The sequence below is a fragment of the Salmo salar genome, chromosome 01, assembly GCF_965601325.2.
Source record: "Salmo salar chromosome 01, fSalSal1, whole genome shotgun sequence".
NCBI classification, from domain to species: domain Eukaryota; kingdom Metazoa; phylum Chordata; class Actinopteri; order Salmoniformes; family Salmonidae; genus Salmo; species Salmo salar.
The window spans coordinates 156,745,336-156,764,650 of NC_138291.1; the positions used below are offsets into that span (position 1 = coordinate 156,745,336).

A 19,315-nucleotide genomic window follows, 5' to 3' on the forward strand; every position below is an offset into this window, starting at 1 on the left:
TTCCATACGGTTGGCTAGAGTCTGAGGGGTATCACTATATTCAGTGAGCCTCACCAGATGGAAGGAGGGAGAGAGCTGCTTCAGCATGTAGGGGATGATGATCTGTAGCACAGCCTCTCTGAAGAACTTCTTACGCACCGTGCTACTGTCATAGTCATATTTCTGACAGGGACAGAGAGGGATAAAGACACAAGACCTTAGACTCTTTGATCCGTGATGGCAAGGGTTGCAAAATTCCATAAACCTTCCCAAATTCCCAGGTTTTCCGGCCTCCCGATTGGAATATTTTCCCGGTATCAGGTGGGAAATCTGGAACCCTCCAACCAGAATTTCAGGAAAACCTTGGAATTTTTGGAAAGTAACTGGAATTTTGCAACCGTATTGAGGGCCAATCTATTCTTAAATCAATCAATTAATCCATTCAATCAATCAATCCAGTCATTCGCCTTCATCCTAATCCACCCTCAGTCTAACTAACGAACCTTAAGCACTCTGTCTTGACAGCAGTGGATGGTCTTACACAGGTCCTCTCCTCCCTGGACCTTTCCCTCCAGACTCTGGTGGAGCAGATGCTCAAACGTGTACACAGCATTGTCCATTTGCTGTTACAGGGGAGAGAGGACATAAATGATACATGGGGGGGTACATTCCTACTGATCTAACGTAGCTCATGACAGCTGTACTTTTATAGCCAATTAGCGTTTCTCAACATGTTCAAAACACGTGAATGCATCCAACTCGTATTTACTACTTCACAACTAGAAAACTACAGTGTTGGTAGTCTGGTGTGGCAGGGCACATCCATGCCCACTATGCCTACTAGGTGGTGGGATTTGTGGGTTAAGGTCTCACCTCTCTCATGAGGATTTGAGCCCTTTGGATGAACACGGAGGGGCTTGACACATCAAACCTCTGCTGCAGTCCCTCCAGATTCAGCTGCTCCACCTTCTCATAGCAGCTCTGCATCTTCACCGGGTGGAACGCCAGCATAGAGATCTTCTCCATGTGCTGAGAGAGTGATGGTGAAAGGGATGAGGGGAAAGAAGGAGAGACAAAGGGAGTGAATGAGGAAGAGGTGGGGGTAGGTAGAGAGAGAAAGGGTAGGGGAGCGAGAGAAAGAGTGGGGGTTAAAGACAGACAGACAGGGATGAGGACTTGGCACCAAAGACAATCCCCCAGGGTCCCTGCGAACCCCGCTGGTATGTCCAGTCCGGTGGTCCACTCACCTCCCCGAGTTTGTCCTTGCCCCCTCCATTGAGCGTGTTCTTGCTGACCTCCACCAGCTCTCTGAAGAAGACGTCTCGGACCTCGGAAAAGCCTCGGCTAGTGGGCTCCATCAGGGCCTCCAGGATGGAGCTGAGGAAGGGCTGGACGCTGCCCCGCAGGAGCTGCTCTGCCCTGGGCAACACCAGAGCTACAGAGTGGGGAGACATGGAGGCGTATTGTTAGTCACCATGGTGGTCAGTAGACAGTAAACACCCACACTTCCAGACCACAGTATTACCCAGAGCATTACCTAGCAGCCTAAACTCCACTCCATGGTGAAGGAAGTTTCTGATGAATTTCACCAATGGAGTGGATCCGAGACCAGGCTTTGTGGAATCTCTCTCTGACTGCATCGATTCGCCCAAGGTCAATACTTAAAAAAATACAAATTACGAAATGGCCACCTTTGTAGTTACGTGCCTCTGTTTGCTGAAACCATACTTTTCTAATAAACGTTAATCAAATACAACCACCAACTGTTTGCTCAATGGTGTTGCTCTAAGATTTCAACTCAGCACAAATGCGCATGTGGCAATTGAATCTCAACAAGGAAAAAGTCAGTGGCGGTATTTGATTAACATTTATTGTAAAAGTATGTATTTCAGCAAACAAAGAACGGCATGCAACTACAGAGGACAAATAAAGGTTGGCGTTTCATAATTTAAATCAAATCAAATTTATTTATATAGCCCTGGAGCTAGATTCCACAAAGCCTTGTCTTGGCTTACCCAAAGGCATCAGACTGAAAAGTCCGGAGGAAAGCAAGGGTGGGAACAGGTTCAGGGAACAGAACACAAAAAAGAATGACATTATTTGAGGAACAGAACTTGAACAGAAAACGAAAGTGATCTGTACTGTTCCGGAACAAAGCCGTTATTTTATAAACGTGGAAACCGGTTAATAACGTTATTTTACATTCCGAGCATTTTGTTTCCAGTCCCACAAAAATCCTAACAAAGCGCCTATGCAAAGCACTCACTCCGTCACTCAGAAACTTATTCCAGCGTCTGCCTGCCAGCTTGATATCTTTGCTACTGTGTGTGTGTGTGTGTGTGTGTGTGTGTGTGTGTGTGTGTGTGTGTGTGTGTGTGTAGGTTACCTGCCCCTCCACACTGAAGCATAGGTTACTGTAGCCTCCTGACAACGTTACATAGATTACTGTAGCCTCCTGACAACGTTACATAGGTTACTGTAGCCTCCTGACAACGTTACATAGGTTACTGTAGCCTCCTGACAACGTTACAAGTATGATTCAGAAATTAGGGAGAGATGTTTAAAAGAATGTATTAACTTTTTTCAATGCTAGTTAAGGATACCATAGTTATCACATTTCGCATTGGATTTATGAACTACAAAAAGGTAAGACGTGTTTTTAATTTTAGTGCTGCTCTGCACACACAAGCCTGTTAGCTAGCTCTGGTTAGTTTGAACTTTCGATTTGGTTTAACGTTGGACCAGAGCAAAGACATTTAAAGTTCCTCAATAGATGCCGCTCCTCCATCACATAGTGGACCTGTGAGCCGTGAGCCCTGAGCCCGGTCTTAAGTGTACCAGTGGTATAAAGTGAACATTGGACTCCAGTAACATCTAAGGAATGCAGTCCTTCAACATTGGCTCCATGGGAAACAAAACACAAGAGAGAAAAAAAGTGCCCTTTATCTTTTTAGGTGGAATGGTGACGTGCTAGAATAAAATAGTGAAAGATGCTTTAGGGTTAAAACAAGCAGGCAGGCAGGCAGATAAGAGCATGAGAGAGAGAGAGAGAGCTAAGATAAGGTAAAGAAAGAGAGATGGAAGTAAGGGATGAGAGAGAGAAAGTGGGAGAGAGTAAAGAAACAGAGTAGAAGTTTGAAATGTGAGAGGGAAAGGTAGGGTCAGTTACAGTACAGGATCCCTCTGGTGGCAATTGTCCATAGAAATTCACCAGTAACATGATGCCATAGTCTAATACTATAGTGTTACTCAATGAGCGCATCCCAAATGCCACCCTATTCCCTATATAGTGCACTACTTTTGACCAGGGCCCATAAGGCTCTGGTCAAAAGTAGTACACTATGTAGAGAATAGTGTGCCATTTGGGATGTAGCCAGTAACTGGTCTTACTGCTTTACTGTGCCAATAAGCCCTTAGCTCTGCACTCACCAAACCAAAACCACTAGAAATGACAAACGGTAGGCACTCTAACAATGGACATTACAGACGCTAAGACTGCAGAAGTACAATTGTTGAGAGAACTAATACAGTGTGATTTGATTAGGATCTCTTTTAGTCCCGATTTGGATGAAGTCGACATATCAGTAAGGAGTGTTTTCTATGGGTGCCGTGTGTGCATGTCTCACCGCGGATCTTGCCGCTGACATGTTCCTTGGAGGTGATTATCTGGTCCATGTCTGTGCGTAACACTGCGTCTAGACGGGATATCTGAACCTCACAGGTCTGGACTAAAGCCTCATACTGAGCCTGGGTCTGAGACAACACCTGCTTATACACCGCCTCAGAGATCTGTAGAGGGGGAGAGAGAGAGAGAGATCTTGAACACACTCGCAGCGTTCCAAATGGCACCCTATTCCCTACATAGTGCACTACTTTTGACTATGCCCCATAACTAGTGCACTATGTAGGCATGTCAAATGTAATGCACTATTTACGGTGCCATTTGGGATGGGGACCATTTGACCAGGGCCCATAACATTAGCTGAACCATACAGTGGCAAGAAAAGGTATGTGAACCCTTTGGAAATACCTGGATTTCTACATAAATTGGTCATTACATTTGATCTAATCTTCATCTAGGTCACAACAATAGACAAACACAGTCTGCTTAAACGAACACAAACAATTATACGTTTTCATATCTTTATTGAACACACCGTGTAAACATTCACAGTGCAGGGTGGGAAAAGTATGTGAATCCTTGGATTTAATAACTGCTTGACCCTCCTTTTGGCAGCAATGACCTCAACCAAACGTTTTCTGTAGTTGTGGATCAGACCTGCACAACGGTCAGGAGGAATTTTGGACCATTCCTCTTTACAAAACTGTTTAAATTCAGCAATATTCTTGGGATATCTGGTGTGAACCGCTATCTTGAGGTCATGCCACAGCATCTCAAATCGGGATGAGGTCAGGAGGTGAAGGTGTATTTTCTTCTGTTGAAGCCATTCTGTTGTTGATTTACTTCTGTGTTTTGGGTCGTTGTCCTGTTGTATCACCCAACTCCTGTTGAGCTTCAATTGGCAGACAGATACCCTAACATTCTCCTGCAAAATGTATTGATAAACTTGGGAATTCATTTTTCCGTCGATGATAGCAAGCTGTCCAGGCCCTGAGGCAGCAAAGCAGCCCAAACCATGATGGTCCCTCCACCATACTTTACAGTTGGGATGAGGTTTTGATGTTTTTGTTGTGCCATTTTTTTTCTCTAGTGTTGTGTGTTCCTTTCAAACAACTCAACTGTAGTTTCATCTGTCCACAGAATATTTTGCCAGTAGCGCTGTGGAACATCCACGTGCACTTTTGCAAACTTCTGATGTGCAGCAAAGTTTTATTTGGACAGCAGTGGCTTCTTCCATGGTGTCCTCCCATGTACACCATTCTTGTGTAGTGTTTTACGTATCGTAGACTCGTCAGAGATATTAGCATGTTCCAGAGATTTCTGTAAGTCTTTAGCTGACACTCTAGGATTCTTCTTAACCTCACTGAGCATTCTGCGCTGTGCTATTGCAGTCATCTTTGCAGGACGGCCACTCCTAGGGAGAGTAGCAACAGTGATGAACTTTCTCCATTCATAAACAATTTGTCTTACCATGGACTGATGAACATCAAGGCTTTTAGAGATACTATTGTAAACCCTTTCCAGATTTATGCAAGTCAACAATTCTTAATCTTAGGTCTTCTGAGATCTATTTTGTTCGAGGCATGTTTCACATCAGGCAATGCTTCTTGTGAATAGCAAACTCAAACTGTGAGTGTTTTTATAGGGCAGGGCAGCTCTAAACAACATCTCCAATCTCGTCTCATTGATTGGATGAAGATCAGATCAAATCTGATGACCAATTTATGTAGAAATCCAGGTAATTCCAAATGGTTCACATACTTTTTCTTGCCACTGTAGATAGATAGCTTTTAGGCTTACATTAGCTACAACTTTAGCATATTGAAGTTACCTTAGAACAAACCAGGCTTCATTTGACCAATATCATGCAAATCATTATATGAAAATCTTTTCATTGCGCCTTAAAATGTTGGTAATTCACTGGGGAGTTGCTGCTTGCAGTTCCTGCTTGCTGTGTTCTGAGATTCCCTTAAAGCTACAGCGACCAATTTGAGAGTAACAGGCTATTACAGAAATTCCAGATAAAACATCTATAAAACAAGTCTCAAATATAAGGTAAATGTCTATACATTTCAGCTGTTTCAAAAACATTGCTCTGCAATTAAGATTTTTTACTATAGGAGCAAACATTTCTGTTGGATACTATTTTGTTTACATTAACTGCTTGGCGGGGGCAGTCTCGCACGCGGAGGTGGCGTAAGAGATGTGAAAAATGAAACAAGATTCTAGTCTTTACACTATTGTATTATATCTAGCCGCGGGTATTTTTTCCAATTGCTCTCGGGAATCTATCGTAGTGTAAATTCACTCTGTAGGGAATAGGGTGCCAATTGGGACGCCGGCGCAATCAGCAATGTGGTTAGGAATGGTAGGTTCAGGAGTTTTCCTGACTATGTGACCTGAATGGGAAAAACTTAACATGTGGCTGGGGTAAACTCCAGGTTCTAGGAAATAACACAGTGCAGCATGTAGGAGGGACAACAACTCACCAGCATCCAGTTCCTCTGTCGCTGTTGTATCTTCCCCTTTAGACGAGGACCAATCAGATTCCTCAACTCTGGATGGAGGGTCTCCATCACTAGGTTGGCTAGGATCTACACACACACACACACACACACACACACACACACACACACACACACACACACACACACACACACACACACACACACACACACACACACACACACACACACACACACACACACACACACAGTCAGGTGTTTCCACAACAGAGAAAATGACATGGTGTTGTGTCACAGTTGTGACACTTCAAACGGCAACAAACACACAACTCAACCTATGGAGTGCAGGAACAACTTCTGAGTCACCCATATGAATGGGTTGAGTGGTGTGTGATTCTGAGGATTTAGTACATGAGTCCATGGAAGTGGGAAAGAGGGCAGTGATGTTGAAACACTACAATGAGAAACAGCATTATGTGGCTCCTCTACAAAACATAATAACAACTAAATGTATGACTAAGGTGCCGTTCCCAATACAAGGTACCATACAATACCTATCCAATACAACACCAAATAGTTTAAAGGCATGTAATAGATTTTTCGGTGAAAAGTCAACTGAATTAAAAACTGTAATATCATATGTATTCAGTGCTATGGTATTGTCTCCCTAATCTCAGCACCCACAATTTCATGAAATACTATTTTCTCTCTAAAATGCAGTAAAATACTCACACACTCCAAAGAAGCCCAACACGCATACATCTGCTGGGAGTGTGTTTGTCAGAGGGCAAGTTCTCCATTTCCATTAAATGGAAAATAATTCAGGGTATAAATAAGATCTAAATATTAAAACACATCATTCAGTCAGTATCATCTAAACGTGCAGTGGTCTTGGCTGCAGATTACAAACCATAACTCACGTGTTTTAATTGAATATGCTTGGACCAGGGCTTGACTTGTCCCACTCTGCTTTAGACCTAATTGAATAATCGTCTCAATGCGGTCCAGGCAGCATATTGGAGCTGAACAAAGTGGCTAGATACATGACATGCAGAAGATGTTTTCCATGAGCATAGATGTCCATATATAAAACTACTGTGTTGTTGGTGAGGTACAGTCCATATTTTAGGATGCCTGTGATGCTCTGGTGCAACTAACACTACGTAAGCTAGAAACACACTATTAGTCCTTCCAGGACAGCTGTTATTATACTGAGCAAACATAAAACGCAACAATTTCTAATTTTACTGAGTTACAGTTCATATAATGAAATCATTCAACTGAAATACATTCATTAGGCCCTAATCTGTGGATTTCACATGATATACAGTGGGGGAAAAAAGTATTTGATCCCCTGCTGATTTTGTACGTTTGCCCACTGATAAAGAAAGGATCAGTCTATAATTTTAATGGTAGGTTTACTTGAACAGTGAGAGACAGAATAACAACAAAAAAATCCAGAAAAACGCATGTCAAAAAATGTTATAAATTGATTTGCATTTTAATGAGGGAAATAAGTATTTGACCCCCTCTCAATCTGAAAGATTTCTGGCTCCCAGGTGTCTTTTATACAGGTAACGAGCTGAGATTAGGAGCACACTCTTAAAGGTAGTGCTCCTAATCTCAGTTTGTTACCTGTATAAAAGACACCTGTCCACAGAAGCAATCAATCATTCAGATTCCAAACTCTCCACCATGGCCAAGAGCAAAGAGCTCTCCAAGGATGTCAGGGACAAGATTGTAGACCTACACAAGGCTGGAATGGGCTACAAGACCATCGCCAAGCAGCTTGGTGAGAAGGTGACAACATTTGGTGCGATTATTCGCAAATGGAAGAAACACAAAAGAACTGTCAATATCCCTCGGCCTGGGGCTCCATGCAAGATCTCACCTCGTGGAGTTGCAATGATCATGAGAACAGTGAGGAATCAGCCCAGAACTACACGGGAGGATCTTGTCAATGATCTCAAGGCAGCTGGGACCATAGTCACCAAGAAAACAATTGGTAACACACTACGCCGTGAAGGACTGAAATCCTGCAGCGCCCGCAATGAACATCTGAATGATTCAGAGGACAACTGGTGAAAGTGTTGTGGTCAGATGAGACCAAAATGGAGCTCTTTGGCATCAACTCAACTCGCCGTGTTTGGAGGAGGAATGCTGCCTATGACCCCAAGAACACCATCTCCACCGTCAAACATGGAGGTGGAAACATTACGCTTTGGGGGTGTTTTTCTGCTAAGGGGACAGGACAACTTCACCGCATCATTTGACGGGGCCATGTACTGTCAAATCTTGGGTGACAACCTCCTTCCCTCAGCCAGGGCATTGAAAATGGGTCGTGGATGGGTATTCCAGCATGACAATGACCCAAAACACACGGCCAAGGCAACAAAGGAGTAGCTCAAGAAGAAGCACATTAAGGTCCTGGAGTGGCCTAGCCAGTCTCCAGACCTTAATCCCATAGAAAATCTGTGGAGGGAGCTGAAGGTTCGAGTTGCCAAACGTCAGCCTCGAAACCTTAATGACTTGGAGAAGATCTGCAAAGAGGAGTGGGACAAAATCCCTCCTGAGATGTGTGCAAACTTGGTGGCCAACTACAAGAAACGTCTGACCTCTGATTGCCAACAAGGGTTTTGCCACCAAGTACTAAGTCATGTTTTGCAGAGGGGTCAAATACTTATTTCCCTCATTAAACTGCAAATCATTTTATAACATTTTTGACATGCGTTTTTCTGGATTTTTTTGTTGTTATTCTGTCTCTCACTGTTCAAATAAACCTACCATTAAAATTATAGACTGATCATTTCTTTGTAAGTGGGCAAATGTACAAAATCAGCAGGGGATCAAATACTTTTTTCCCCCACTGTAGATATGCATCTGTTGGTCACAGATACCTTTTTAAAAAGTTAGGGGAGTGGACCATAAAACAAGTCAGTATCTAGTGTGACCACCATTTGCCTCATGCATCTCCTTCACATAGAGTTGATCAGGCTGTTGATTGTGGCCTGTGGAATGTTTTCCCACTCCTCTTCAATGGCGAAGTTGTGCGAAATTTCTGGATACTGGCGGAAACTGGAACACACTGTCGTATGCGTCGATCCAGAGCATCCAAAACATGCTAAATGGGTGACATGTCTGGTGAGTATGCAGGCCATCGAAGAACTGGGATATTTTCAGCTTCCAGGAATTATGTACAAATCCTTGCGACATGGGGCCGTGCATTATCATGCTGAAACATAAGGGGATGGCGTGGGATGAATAGCACAACAATGGGCCTCAGGATCTCGTCGCGGTATCGCTGTGCATTCATATTTCCATCGATAAAATGCAATTAAAGTTTGTCGTCTCTAGCTTATGTCTTCCCATGCCATAACCTCACCGCCACCATGGGGCACTCTGTTCACAACGTTGCCATACATGTGGTCTGCGGTTGTAAGGCTGGATGGACGTACTGCCAAATTCTCTAAAAAGACATTGGAGGCGGCTTATGGTAGAAGAATTATCATTAAATTACCTGTCAACAGCTCTGGGGGACATTCCTGCAGTCAGCATGTTAATTGCACGCTCCCTCAAAACTTGAGACATCTGTGGCATTGTGTTGTGTGACAAAACCTTTATTGTCCCCAGCACAAGGTGCACCTGTGTAATGATCATGCTGTTTAATCAGCTTCTTGATATGCTACACCTGTCAGGTGGATGGATTATCTTGGCAAAGGAGAAATGCTCACTAACATGGATGTAAACAAATTTGTTCCCAAAACTTGAGAGAAATAAGCTTTTTGTGCTTATGGAACATTTCTGGGGTCTTTTATTTCAGCTCATGAAACATGGGACCAACACTTTACATCTTGCATTTATATTTTTGTTCAGTATACACAGGGCCATGATATTGACATGATAATTCTTGGGTGCCCGTCTGAATAGCACCCTATTCCCTATAGTGGACTAATTTGGCCAGGGCCAGTTTAGGGTACACTATATAGGGAATACGGTGCCATTTCGGATGCAGACCTACTGTCTAATGCCCAACACTTGGACCCCTTTAAAGTTTAGTGTCTCATTTCTACTGAGTAAGTGTGATCACTTCAGGACTTCACAGAGTAACAGTGTCCCGTCCCAAATGGCACCCTATTACCTTTACACCGCAATACTTTATCAAGTGAAACCAGAGTGATTCGACTCTGGGAATGACACCACTTAGTCCCTACTTGTACCTTTACAATGGTAGCAAGCAGAAGACCCAGTCCCACTGTTGGCACAAACAGGTCGACAGTGGGAAGTGGTGATGATAATCGGGGGAAGAGTATGAGTGAAATGGAGCTCTTTTAGGGGAGACCCCACCCAGAGGAGCAGGAGTCTGGCATCACTGACAGAGGGAGGTGGTGAGGTACAACATGTTCTCTACACTGTTTTCTCAGGGGGAAGAGTATTTTCTCCTTCCACGTGTACTCAGATAAACAGCCAATCCTCAACAAACAGCTGTGAAATACACACCGGCTGCCTGACTGACATCCATCATGGCCACTGGCCACCCAAGAGGTTTAGCTAAGGCCGGGAATGACCTGCTGTAAGATTGCTCCTGAACTTTGGGTAGCGATCTTGAATACAGTACATATACTGTAAGGTGTTAGCATCACTAATTCAGAATACAATCAAATGAAATGAGATTGACTAAATGTAACAAAGTCCTCAAGAGCTAGAGCCAACTCTATAGTGTTCCTCTCACCTGTGGTGGCCCTCCACACATCATGTCCCAGGTGCCGTAGTGTCCCTGAGCCTGCCTGTGGAGTCGCATCGCATCTGTGAAGGCCGGGGTCTGCACCCTGCACTCCTCTGACAGACCTGGAGGGGGCACCAGAGAGCACACATTTTGGATAGGTTGGAGCTTCTGCAGTGGTGGTGGTGTTTGACGTGTGTGTCCAAAAGGTGATAGAGAAATTTGAAAAATCTATTCACTTTCAGGAAGTAGGCACTCACCGTGTGGGTTGGTTTATGTAGTGAAAATACACCAGCACTCAAATTCAGGGGATCCTGAAATGAGGATCTGTTTCTATTAAGGTCTCTGTATTGTGACACCCTCTAAAAGTGAGTGTGTTGAGAAGTGTGGCCATGAACTGAATAGCCACAAGCGGATGTGCCTGCCTCGGTCTGCCATATGGATTGGCGGATGAGACAGAGTGCCACAGCATGTATACAAAGAATACACAACACGCAAACACACCAGCCAGTTGATTAGGTACACCCATCTAAAACCAGGGCAGACCCCCCCACCCCCCACTTACCTTACAAGGTGTTGGAAATGTTTGTTGCGCAATTGGTATTAGGGGACCTAACAAGTGCCAGGAAAACATTTCCCACACACCAGTACACCAGGCTGGATGGGGCCATGGACTCATGCTGCTTACACCAAGTCCTGACTCTGCCATCAGCATGACGCTACAGGAACCTGGATTCGTCAGACCAGGCAATGTTTTTCCACTCCTCAATTGTCCAGTGTTGGTGATCGTGTGCCCACTGGAGCCTCTTCTTCTTGTTTTTAGCTGATAGGAGTGGAACCTGGTGTGGTCGTCTGCTGCAATAGCCCATCCGTGACAAGGATCGACGAGTTGTGTGTTCCAAGATGCTGTTCTGCACACCACTGTTGTACTGCGCCGTTATTTGTCTGTTTGTGGCCCGCCTGTTAGCTTGCACAATTCTTGCCTTTCTCCTTCGACCACTCTCATCAACGAGTTGTTTTCACCCACAGGACTGCCGCTGTTTTTTGTTTGTTGCACCATTCTCTGTAAACCCTAGACACAGTGCACAAATGTGACAGGTGGGATCGAACAACTACAACCCTCCACAGAATCAGTAGAGGATGGCTCTCAGCTTAGTAGAAGCCAAGCTACCTACTGGGAAAGGACTATATAAAAGGAAACCCCTGCTAAATATAACCAAGAGGTATAGCCATATATGGGAAAAAAATATGTCTGACATAAGCTCCAAAAACAGCATCAGATATCACTTCATGACTCCACAATAGTCAAGCATACAGGAAAGGCTCAACTTGAGTGTGAGTGTCTGTGATGTAGTGTAGTCATGTAGTAACAGTGGTGGAAAAAGTTACCAATTGTCATACTTGAGTAAAGGGAAAGATACCTTAATAAAAAAATGACTCAAGTAAAAGTCACCCACTAAAATATTACTTGAGTAAAGTTTAAAAGTACTTGGTTTTAAATCTACTTAAGTATTAAAAGTAAATGGAATTGCAAAAATATACTTAAGTATCGAAAGTAAAAATAATTTCAAATTGCTTATACAGTGCTTTCGGAAAGTATTCAGACCCCTTGACTTTTTTCCACATTGTCAGGTTACAGCCTTATTCTAAAATTGATTAAATTTGTTTTTTTCCCCTCTCATCAATCTACACACAATACCTCATAATGACAAAGCAAAAACAGGTTTTTAGAATTTTTTGCAAATGTATTAAAAATAGAAAACTGAAATATCACATTTACATAAGCGATTACAGCCTCGAGTCTTCTTGGGTATGACGCTATAAGCTTGGCACACCTGTATTTGGGAAGTTTCTTCCATTCTTCTCTGCAGATTCCAAAGCTCTGTCAGGTTGGATGGGGAACGTTGCTGCACAGCTATTTTCAGGTCTCTCCAGAGATATTCGAAGAGGTTTAAATCCGGCTGGGACCCTCAATGAGATTCAGAGGCTTGTCCCGAAGCCAGTCCTGCATTGTCTTGGCTGTGTGCTTAGGGTCGTTGTCCTGTTGGAAGATGAACCTTCGCCCCAGTCTGAGGTCCTGAGCGCTCTGGAGCAGGTTTTCATCAAGGATCTCTCTGTACTTTGCTTCATTCATCTTTGCCTCGATCCTGACTAGTCTCCCAGTCCCTGCCGCTAAAAAACATCCCCACAGCATGCTGACATCACCACCATGCTTCACCGTAGGGATGGTGCCAGGTTTCCTCCAGACATCACGCTTGGCATTCAGGCCAAAGAGTTTAATCTTGGTTTCAGGTCTGAGAGACCTTTAGGTGCCTTTCGGCAAACTCCAAGCGGGCTGTCATGGGCCTTTTACTGAGGAGTGGCTTCCATCTGGAAACTCTACCATAAAGGCCTGATTGGTAGAGTGCTGCAAAGATGGTTGTCCTTCTGGAAGGTTCTTCCATCTCCACAGAGGAACTCTGGAGCTCTGTCAGAGTGACCATTGGGTTCTTTGTCACCTCCCTGATCAAGGCTCTTCTTCCCCGATTGCTCAGTTTGGCAGGGTGGCCAGCTTTAGGAAGAGTCTTGGTGGTTCCAAACGTCTTCCATTTAAGAATGTTGGAGGCCACTGTGTTCTTGGGGACCTTCAATGCTGCAGACATTTTTTGGTACCCTTCCCCAGATCTGTGCCTCGTCACAATCTTGTCTTGGAGCTCTACGGACAATTCCTTTGACCTCATGGCTTGAGTTTTGCTCTGACATGCACTGTCAATTGCGGGACCTTATATAGACAGGTGTGTGCCTTTCCAAATTATGTCCAATCAATTGAATTTACCACAGATGGACTCCAATCAAGTTGTAGAAACATTTCAAGGATGATCAATGGATACATGATGCACCTGAGTTCAATTTCGTGTCTCATAGCAAAGGGTCTGAATACTTATGAAAATAATTTCTAAAAACCTGTTTTCGCGTATTAAGCAAACAGCACAATTTTCTTATTTATGTATTTACGGATAGCCAGGGGCACACTACAAAATGCAGACATAATTTACAAACAAACAAAGCATTTGTGTTTAGTGAGTCTGCCAGATCAGAGGCAGTAGGGATGACCAGGGAGGTTCTCTTGATAAGTGCATGAATTGGACACTTTCCTGCTAGCATTCAAAATGTAACGATTACTTTTGGGTGTCAGGGAAAATGTGTGGAGTAAAAAGTACATTATTTTCTTTAGGAATGTAGTGAAGTAAAAGTAAAATAGTAAAGTACAGACACCCCAAATAACTACTTAAGTTGCACTTTAAAGTATTTTTACACCACTGTGTAGCATATGTGTGTTTTTGATTATTTTACCCTACTCTTACAATAAGTGCCATGGAATCTTTAGTGACCACAGAGAGTCAGGAAACCCGTTTAACATCCCACCCTACACAGGGCAATGTCCCCAATCACTGCCCTGGGGCATTGGGATATTTTATTTTAGACCAGAGGAAAGAGTGCCTCCTACTGGCCCTCCAACACCACTTCCAGCAGCATCTGGTCTCCCATCCAGGGACCAACCAGGACCAACCCTGCTTAGCTTCAGAGGCAAGCCAGTAGTGGGATGCAGGGTGGTATGCTGCTCATGTGAGAGTCTATCTTGCATGCTTTGGCTGTGGGTTAGACAAAGACAGGAAATAAATGGAGCGAGTTGGGGAGGGGTTGACAGAGACAGGAAGCCCTCTCTCTGCCCCCGGTGCCCGCTGTGCCAACTCTGGGCTGATGGGTGAAACAGGGCTAGTTTGTCTAGGCATTGGCTCTCATGAGAACACACTGGACATATAGATCAGCTGACCAAGGCTGCATCCCAAATGGCACCCTATTCCCTATATAGTGTCCTACCCGTACCTTATAAAGTGCACTCAAAACTAATGCACTATATAGGGAATAGGGCATCACTTCGGATGCACACCAAGAAAAATGTGTCGCTAGGGATGAAGTTTGAACCCCTTTTAAAACAGGACTGCTATGAATTCCTTTCTTCATAAAAATAACAATTTCTCATACCATGTTCCTCTTGGGACATGGGGACTAGTGTGAACCTTTACTAAGTTACATGTATTTACACTGAGTATACAAAACATTAAGGACACCTGCTCTTTCCATGACAGATGAATCCAGGTGAAAGCTATCATCCCTTATTGATGTCACTTTTTAAATCCACTTCAATCAGTGTAGATGAAGGGGAGGAGAAAGGTTAAAGTCTGATTTTTAAGCCTTGATACTATTGAGACATGGATTGTGTATGTGTGCCCTTCAAAGGGTGAATGGGCAAGACAACATATATAACAATGGTCCACCCCTCAAAGGACATCCAACAACATGGGCCAGCATCCCTGTGGAACACTTTTGCCACCTTATATAGTCCAAGCCCCGACACATTGAGGCTGTTCTGATGGCAAAACGGGAGGGGGGTGGGGGGCAATCCTGGAAAAGGGAATAAATGTTTTATTCACAATATGACTTGTTGGAAACCATTACTTATACCAAGATCAGGGAGCAGATTGCATCCACAGTAGCATGAAAAAGTGTGTGTGTCTGTGTAAAAATATGTGGTAGCGTTTACCATGGTCTCTTTATTTGAGACATTTACCTGTCCATCTCTGCACTACTGCAGTTGGCGTGACTCCTGCCACAGCCAGATCCCAGTTCCCTTCACATCTAGCCTGTGCGTGTGTATTGTTAATCACTTGTTTACAGGAGTCTGCGAGACAGTACCATCAACCGGCTCTCCGTTAGCTTAGAAGCAAGATGGGTTCAGAGTTCAAGTGTATACCATGATAGCGCCTCATGGTAAGATACTGAAACGTACTATAGCCCTCAGCTCTATTCTCTACAACCAAGCTCTGACAGCATTACAAGACTCCTTCACATGCTATCTGTCACAGCCTGGGTGTGTACCAGCCTCACTAGGACAAACAGAACTCACTCTACAGTCAGCCAACACATTATGAAAACATACAATGAACCACACTATGGTAAACATACGCCACACTCAGTCTGCTAAGGGTTAAAGCAGTGATGTGGCGGTGTGGTGCTCAGACCAGAGGGGCATACTACAATGTTAGCTAGATCTATTCAGGATTTTAGAAAGCTAGCCAGCTTCATGTAGCTTCACATTCCAGCTCAGGCTTTATCCATGTTACGAAGGTGGATTTTGATCCTGCACCTGCCGCTTATTTAAGCCAGGCTTGTAACTGCACGTGGCTAGTGGAACGCTGAAAACTTCATTAAGACAATGCTGATACAGCAATTGATCGCTCCCTGGTGGCTGGTGGCAGCCCAGGGCTAGCTCTGACTGCCAATGAGATGCACCGCCCTGCAGGAAATACAACTGGTATGGTGATAGACTGACAGACAGGCTGACTAATCATGAGAGATCATCTCGATCACATACCATAAGCCGACCATAAGCATAGGACTATGAAAAGTTAAACCAAAAGGAGAAAATGTGCTGGAGAAACAGTATGGAAATAGTCTGATCTTATAGAGAAGAGACAATTAATTAGATCTGCACGGCATTGATATATTACATTGATTGAAGTCAGCTTTTGCACAAAAGACAAAATCCCTCAGTTACTATTCTAAACGTGTGGGTGCATTGGTAATGAAGATGTCATCAAGTGACAATACCGTCACCTGCCACAGGTGAGGCCACAGGAACGATGGGCGGTTTTTCTGAGTGGTTGCTTTGTGCTAAGGCCTCAGCTTTTAGTGTGGTAATACATTTCTTAAAGAAGGCTTGTATTCAAATAGGACTCAGGCATTCATACAACAGGACACTGAGCCACAAGCACAAAACCAGCCTGAGTGTGCATCCCAAATGGCACCCTATTTTGGAAAAGCTGCACACTATTAAGGGTGCCATTTGGGACTCAGCCCAACCCAGTCCTACCCCGGCAAACAATAGATCCTCTGAACGTGATGCAAAACACTGTTGCTAACACTTTTACTGGACTGTACTTCATGATAACCAATTCCGCTGCGAGTATGCAGCAAGCCACACAAAGTGTGTATTGGTGGTTAGACTTATCAGGTTGTTTCAGATTATATCACAACGCAGTATCTCCACTGACACACGGCTCTCGACCTTCGCCTCTCCCGAGTCCGTACGGGAGTTGCAGTGATCAGACAGGACCGTAACTACCAATTGGATACCATGAAATTGGGGAGAAATAGGACTATATATATATATATATCTCCAACTGAGCGTTCTTAACAGCCATGATTGAGTGTAGTCTGGCCCAGGAGTGTGAAGGTGAACGGAAAGGCACTGGAGCGATGAACCACCCTTGCTGTCTCTGCCTGGCCGGTTCCCCTCTCTCCACTGGGATTCTCTGCCTCCAACCCTATTACGGGGGCTGAGTCACTGGCTTACTGGTGGTCTTCCATGCCGTCCCTTGGAGGGGTGCTTCACTTGAGTGGGTTGAGTCACTGACGTAATCTTCCTGTCCAGCTTGGCGCCCCCCTCGGGTTCGTGCCGTGGGGGAGATCTTCATGGGCTATACTTGGCCTTGTCTCAGGGTAGTGAGTTGGTGGTTTGAAGATATCCCTCTAGTGGTGTGGGGGCTGGGCTTTGGGTAAAGTGGTTGGTGTTATATCCTGCCTGGTTAGTGTCTCCCGACCCCTCCTGTCTCAGCCTCCAGTATTTATGCCGCAATAGTTTATGTGTCGGGGGGCTAGGATCAGTCTGTTACAGTTGAAGTCGGAAGTTTACATACACTTAGGTTGGAATCATTAAAACTTGTTTTTCAACCACTACACAAATTTCTTGTTAACAAACTCTAGTTTTGGCAAGTTGGTTAGGACGTCTACTTTGTGCATGACACAAGTCATTTTTCCAACAATTGTTTACAGACAGATTATTTCACTTATAATTCACTGTATCACAAGGAAAATGATGTGGATATATTGAAGGAACATCTCAAGACATCAGTCAGGAAGTTAAAACTTGGTCGCAAATGGGTCTTCCAAATGGACAATGACCCAAAGCGTACTTCCAAAGTTGTGGCAAAAAGTCAAGGTATTGGAGTGGCCATCACCAAGCCCTCAACCCTATAGAACATTTGTGGGCAGAACTGAAAAAGCATGTGTGAGCAAGGAGGCCTAGAAACCTGACTCAGTTACACCAGCTCTGTCAGGAAGAATGGGCCAAAATTAACCCAGCGTATTGTGGGAAGCTTGTGGAAGGCTACCCGAAACGTTTGACCCAAGTTAAACAATTTAAAGGCAATGCTACCAAATACTAATTGAGTGCATGTAAACTTTTGACCCACTGGGAATGTGATGAAAGAAATAAAAGCTGAAATAAATCACTCTACTATTATTCTGACATTTCACATTCTTAAAATACTAGGATTAAATGTCAGGAATTGTGAAAAGTGAGTTTAAATGTATTTGGCTAAGGTGTATGTAAACTTCTGACTTCAACTGTATATCTGGAGTATTTCTCCTGTATGAATTCTCTCTCTCTCATATCGACTAAGAAAAGCCAACTGGCATTAACTCCTGAGGTGCTGACCTGTTGCACCCTCTACAACCACTGATTAGTATTTGACCCTGCTGGTCATCTATGAACATTTGAACATCTTGGCCATGTTCTGTTATAATCTCCACCCGGCACAGCCAGAAGAGGACTGGCCACCCAGTCTAGGTTTCTTCTTAGGTTCCTGCCTTTCTAGGGAGTTTTTCCTAGCCACCGTGCTTCTGCATTGCTTGCTGTTTGGACAGCTGGCAGGCCTGGACATGTAGGGGGAGTACTATGACTTTGATTGGCTCCAGGCCTGGACAGGTAAGGGGAGTACCATGGCTCTGATTGGCTCCAGAGGAGGGGCCAACAAGGGGTGAAGATTCTTGAGCTTCTTATTGTTCGTACAAAGAGTCAGAGACGATAGTCAATGTGCACCCAATGTGGTCTAGGTGTTAAAAAATATATATCCTATTTATGAGAATGTTTTAGTAACCAGAGCAGATTACAGGAGCAATACGGTTTAAGTGCCTTGCTCAAGGGCACAGACAGATGTTTAACCTAGTAGTCGGCTAGGGGATTCGAACCAGCAACCTTTCGGTTTCTGGCCAAACGCTCTTAACCGCTAGGCGCCGCCATAAAAATAGGCAAAAGATGAGTCTATGAGAAAAAAGTATGTACTTATAGTTCTACTAACTATATACTGCATGGAAATGACTGCATAGAGGATGCTTTAAATCAATCTGCAGAAGACATCTTCAAAGGTCAAAATGGACACAAACACTGTGTCAGCACCTTGTCATTGTGTGTGTGTCTGTGTGTGTGTGTGTGTGTGTGTGTGTATGCACGTGTGAATGCATGTGTGCTTTGATCCCAAGTGAACACGGCTCAGATCCTCCCAGGGCGTGGGGTGTTAGTGGTCGAGACATGCCAGTGTGTTTATTTAAAGTGCATTATGGGAAGGTGCTGACGTGATGTCGGAGGACCATCAGTGGATCAGTGCAGTGATCACCATTTTATTGTTGAGCTGCTTCTGCAAACTG

The 19,315-nt window shown here is 44.1% G+C and overlaps 1 protein-coding gene across 1 annotated transcript in view; it reads right to left on the reverse strand.

Moving 5' to 3' along the window:
* LOC106567292 (protein Niban 2) overlaps positions 1 to 19,315 on the reverse strand; it is a 47,118-nt gene that overhangs the window by 3,042 nt on the left and 24,761 nt on the right. The window contains exons 6-12 of the mRNA XM_014136437.3: positions 10,796 to 10,911; positions 6,091 to 6,195; positions 3,606 to 3,768; positions 1,227 to 1,414; positions 853 to 1,008; positions 483 to 602; positions 55 to 162 (exon numbers count right to left, since the gene is read on the reverse strand). Of these exons, the coding sequence (XP_013991912.1) occupies positions 55 to 162; positions 483 to 602; positions 853 to 1,008; positions 1,227 to 1,414; positions 3,606 to 3,768; positions 6,091 to 6,195; positions 10,796 to 10,911 (956 nt within the window). The remainder of the gene's footprint in view (positions 1 to 54; positions 163 to 482; positions 603 to 852; positions 1,009 to 1,226; positions 1,415 to 3,605; positions 3,769 to 6,090; positions 6,196 to 10,795; positions 10,912 to 19,315) is intronic.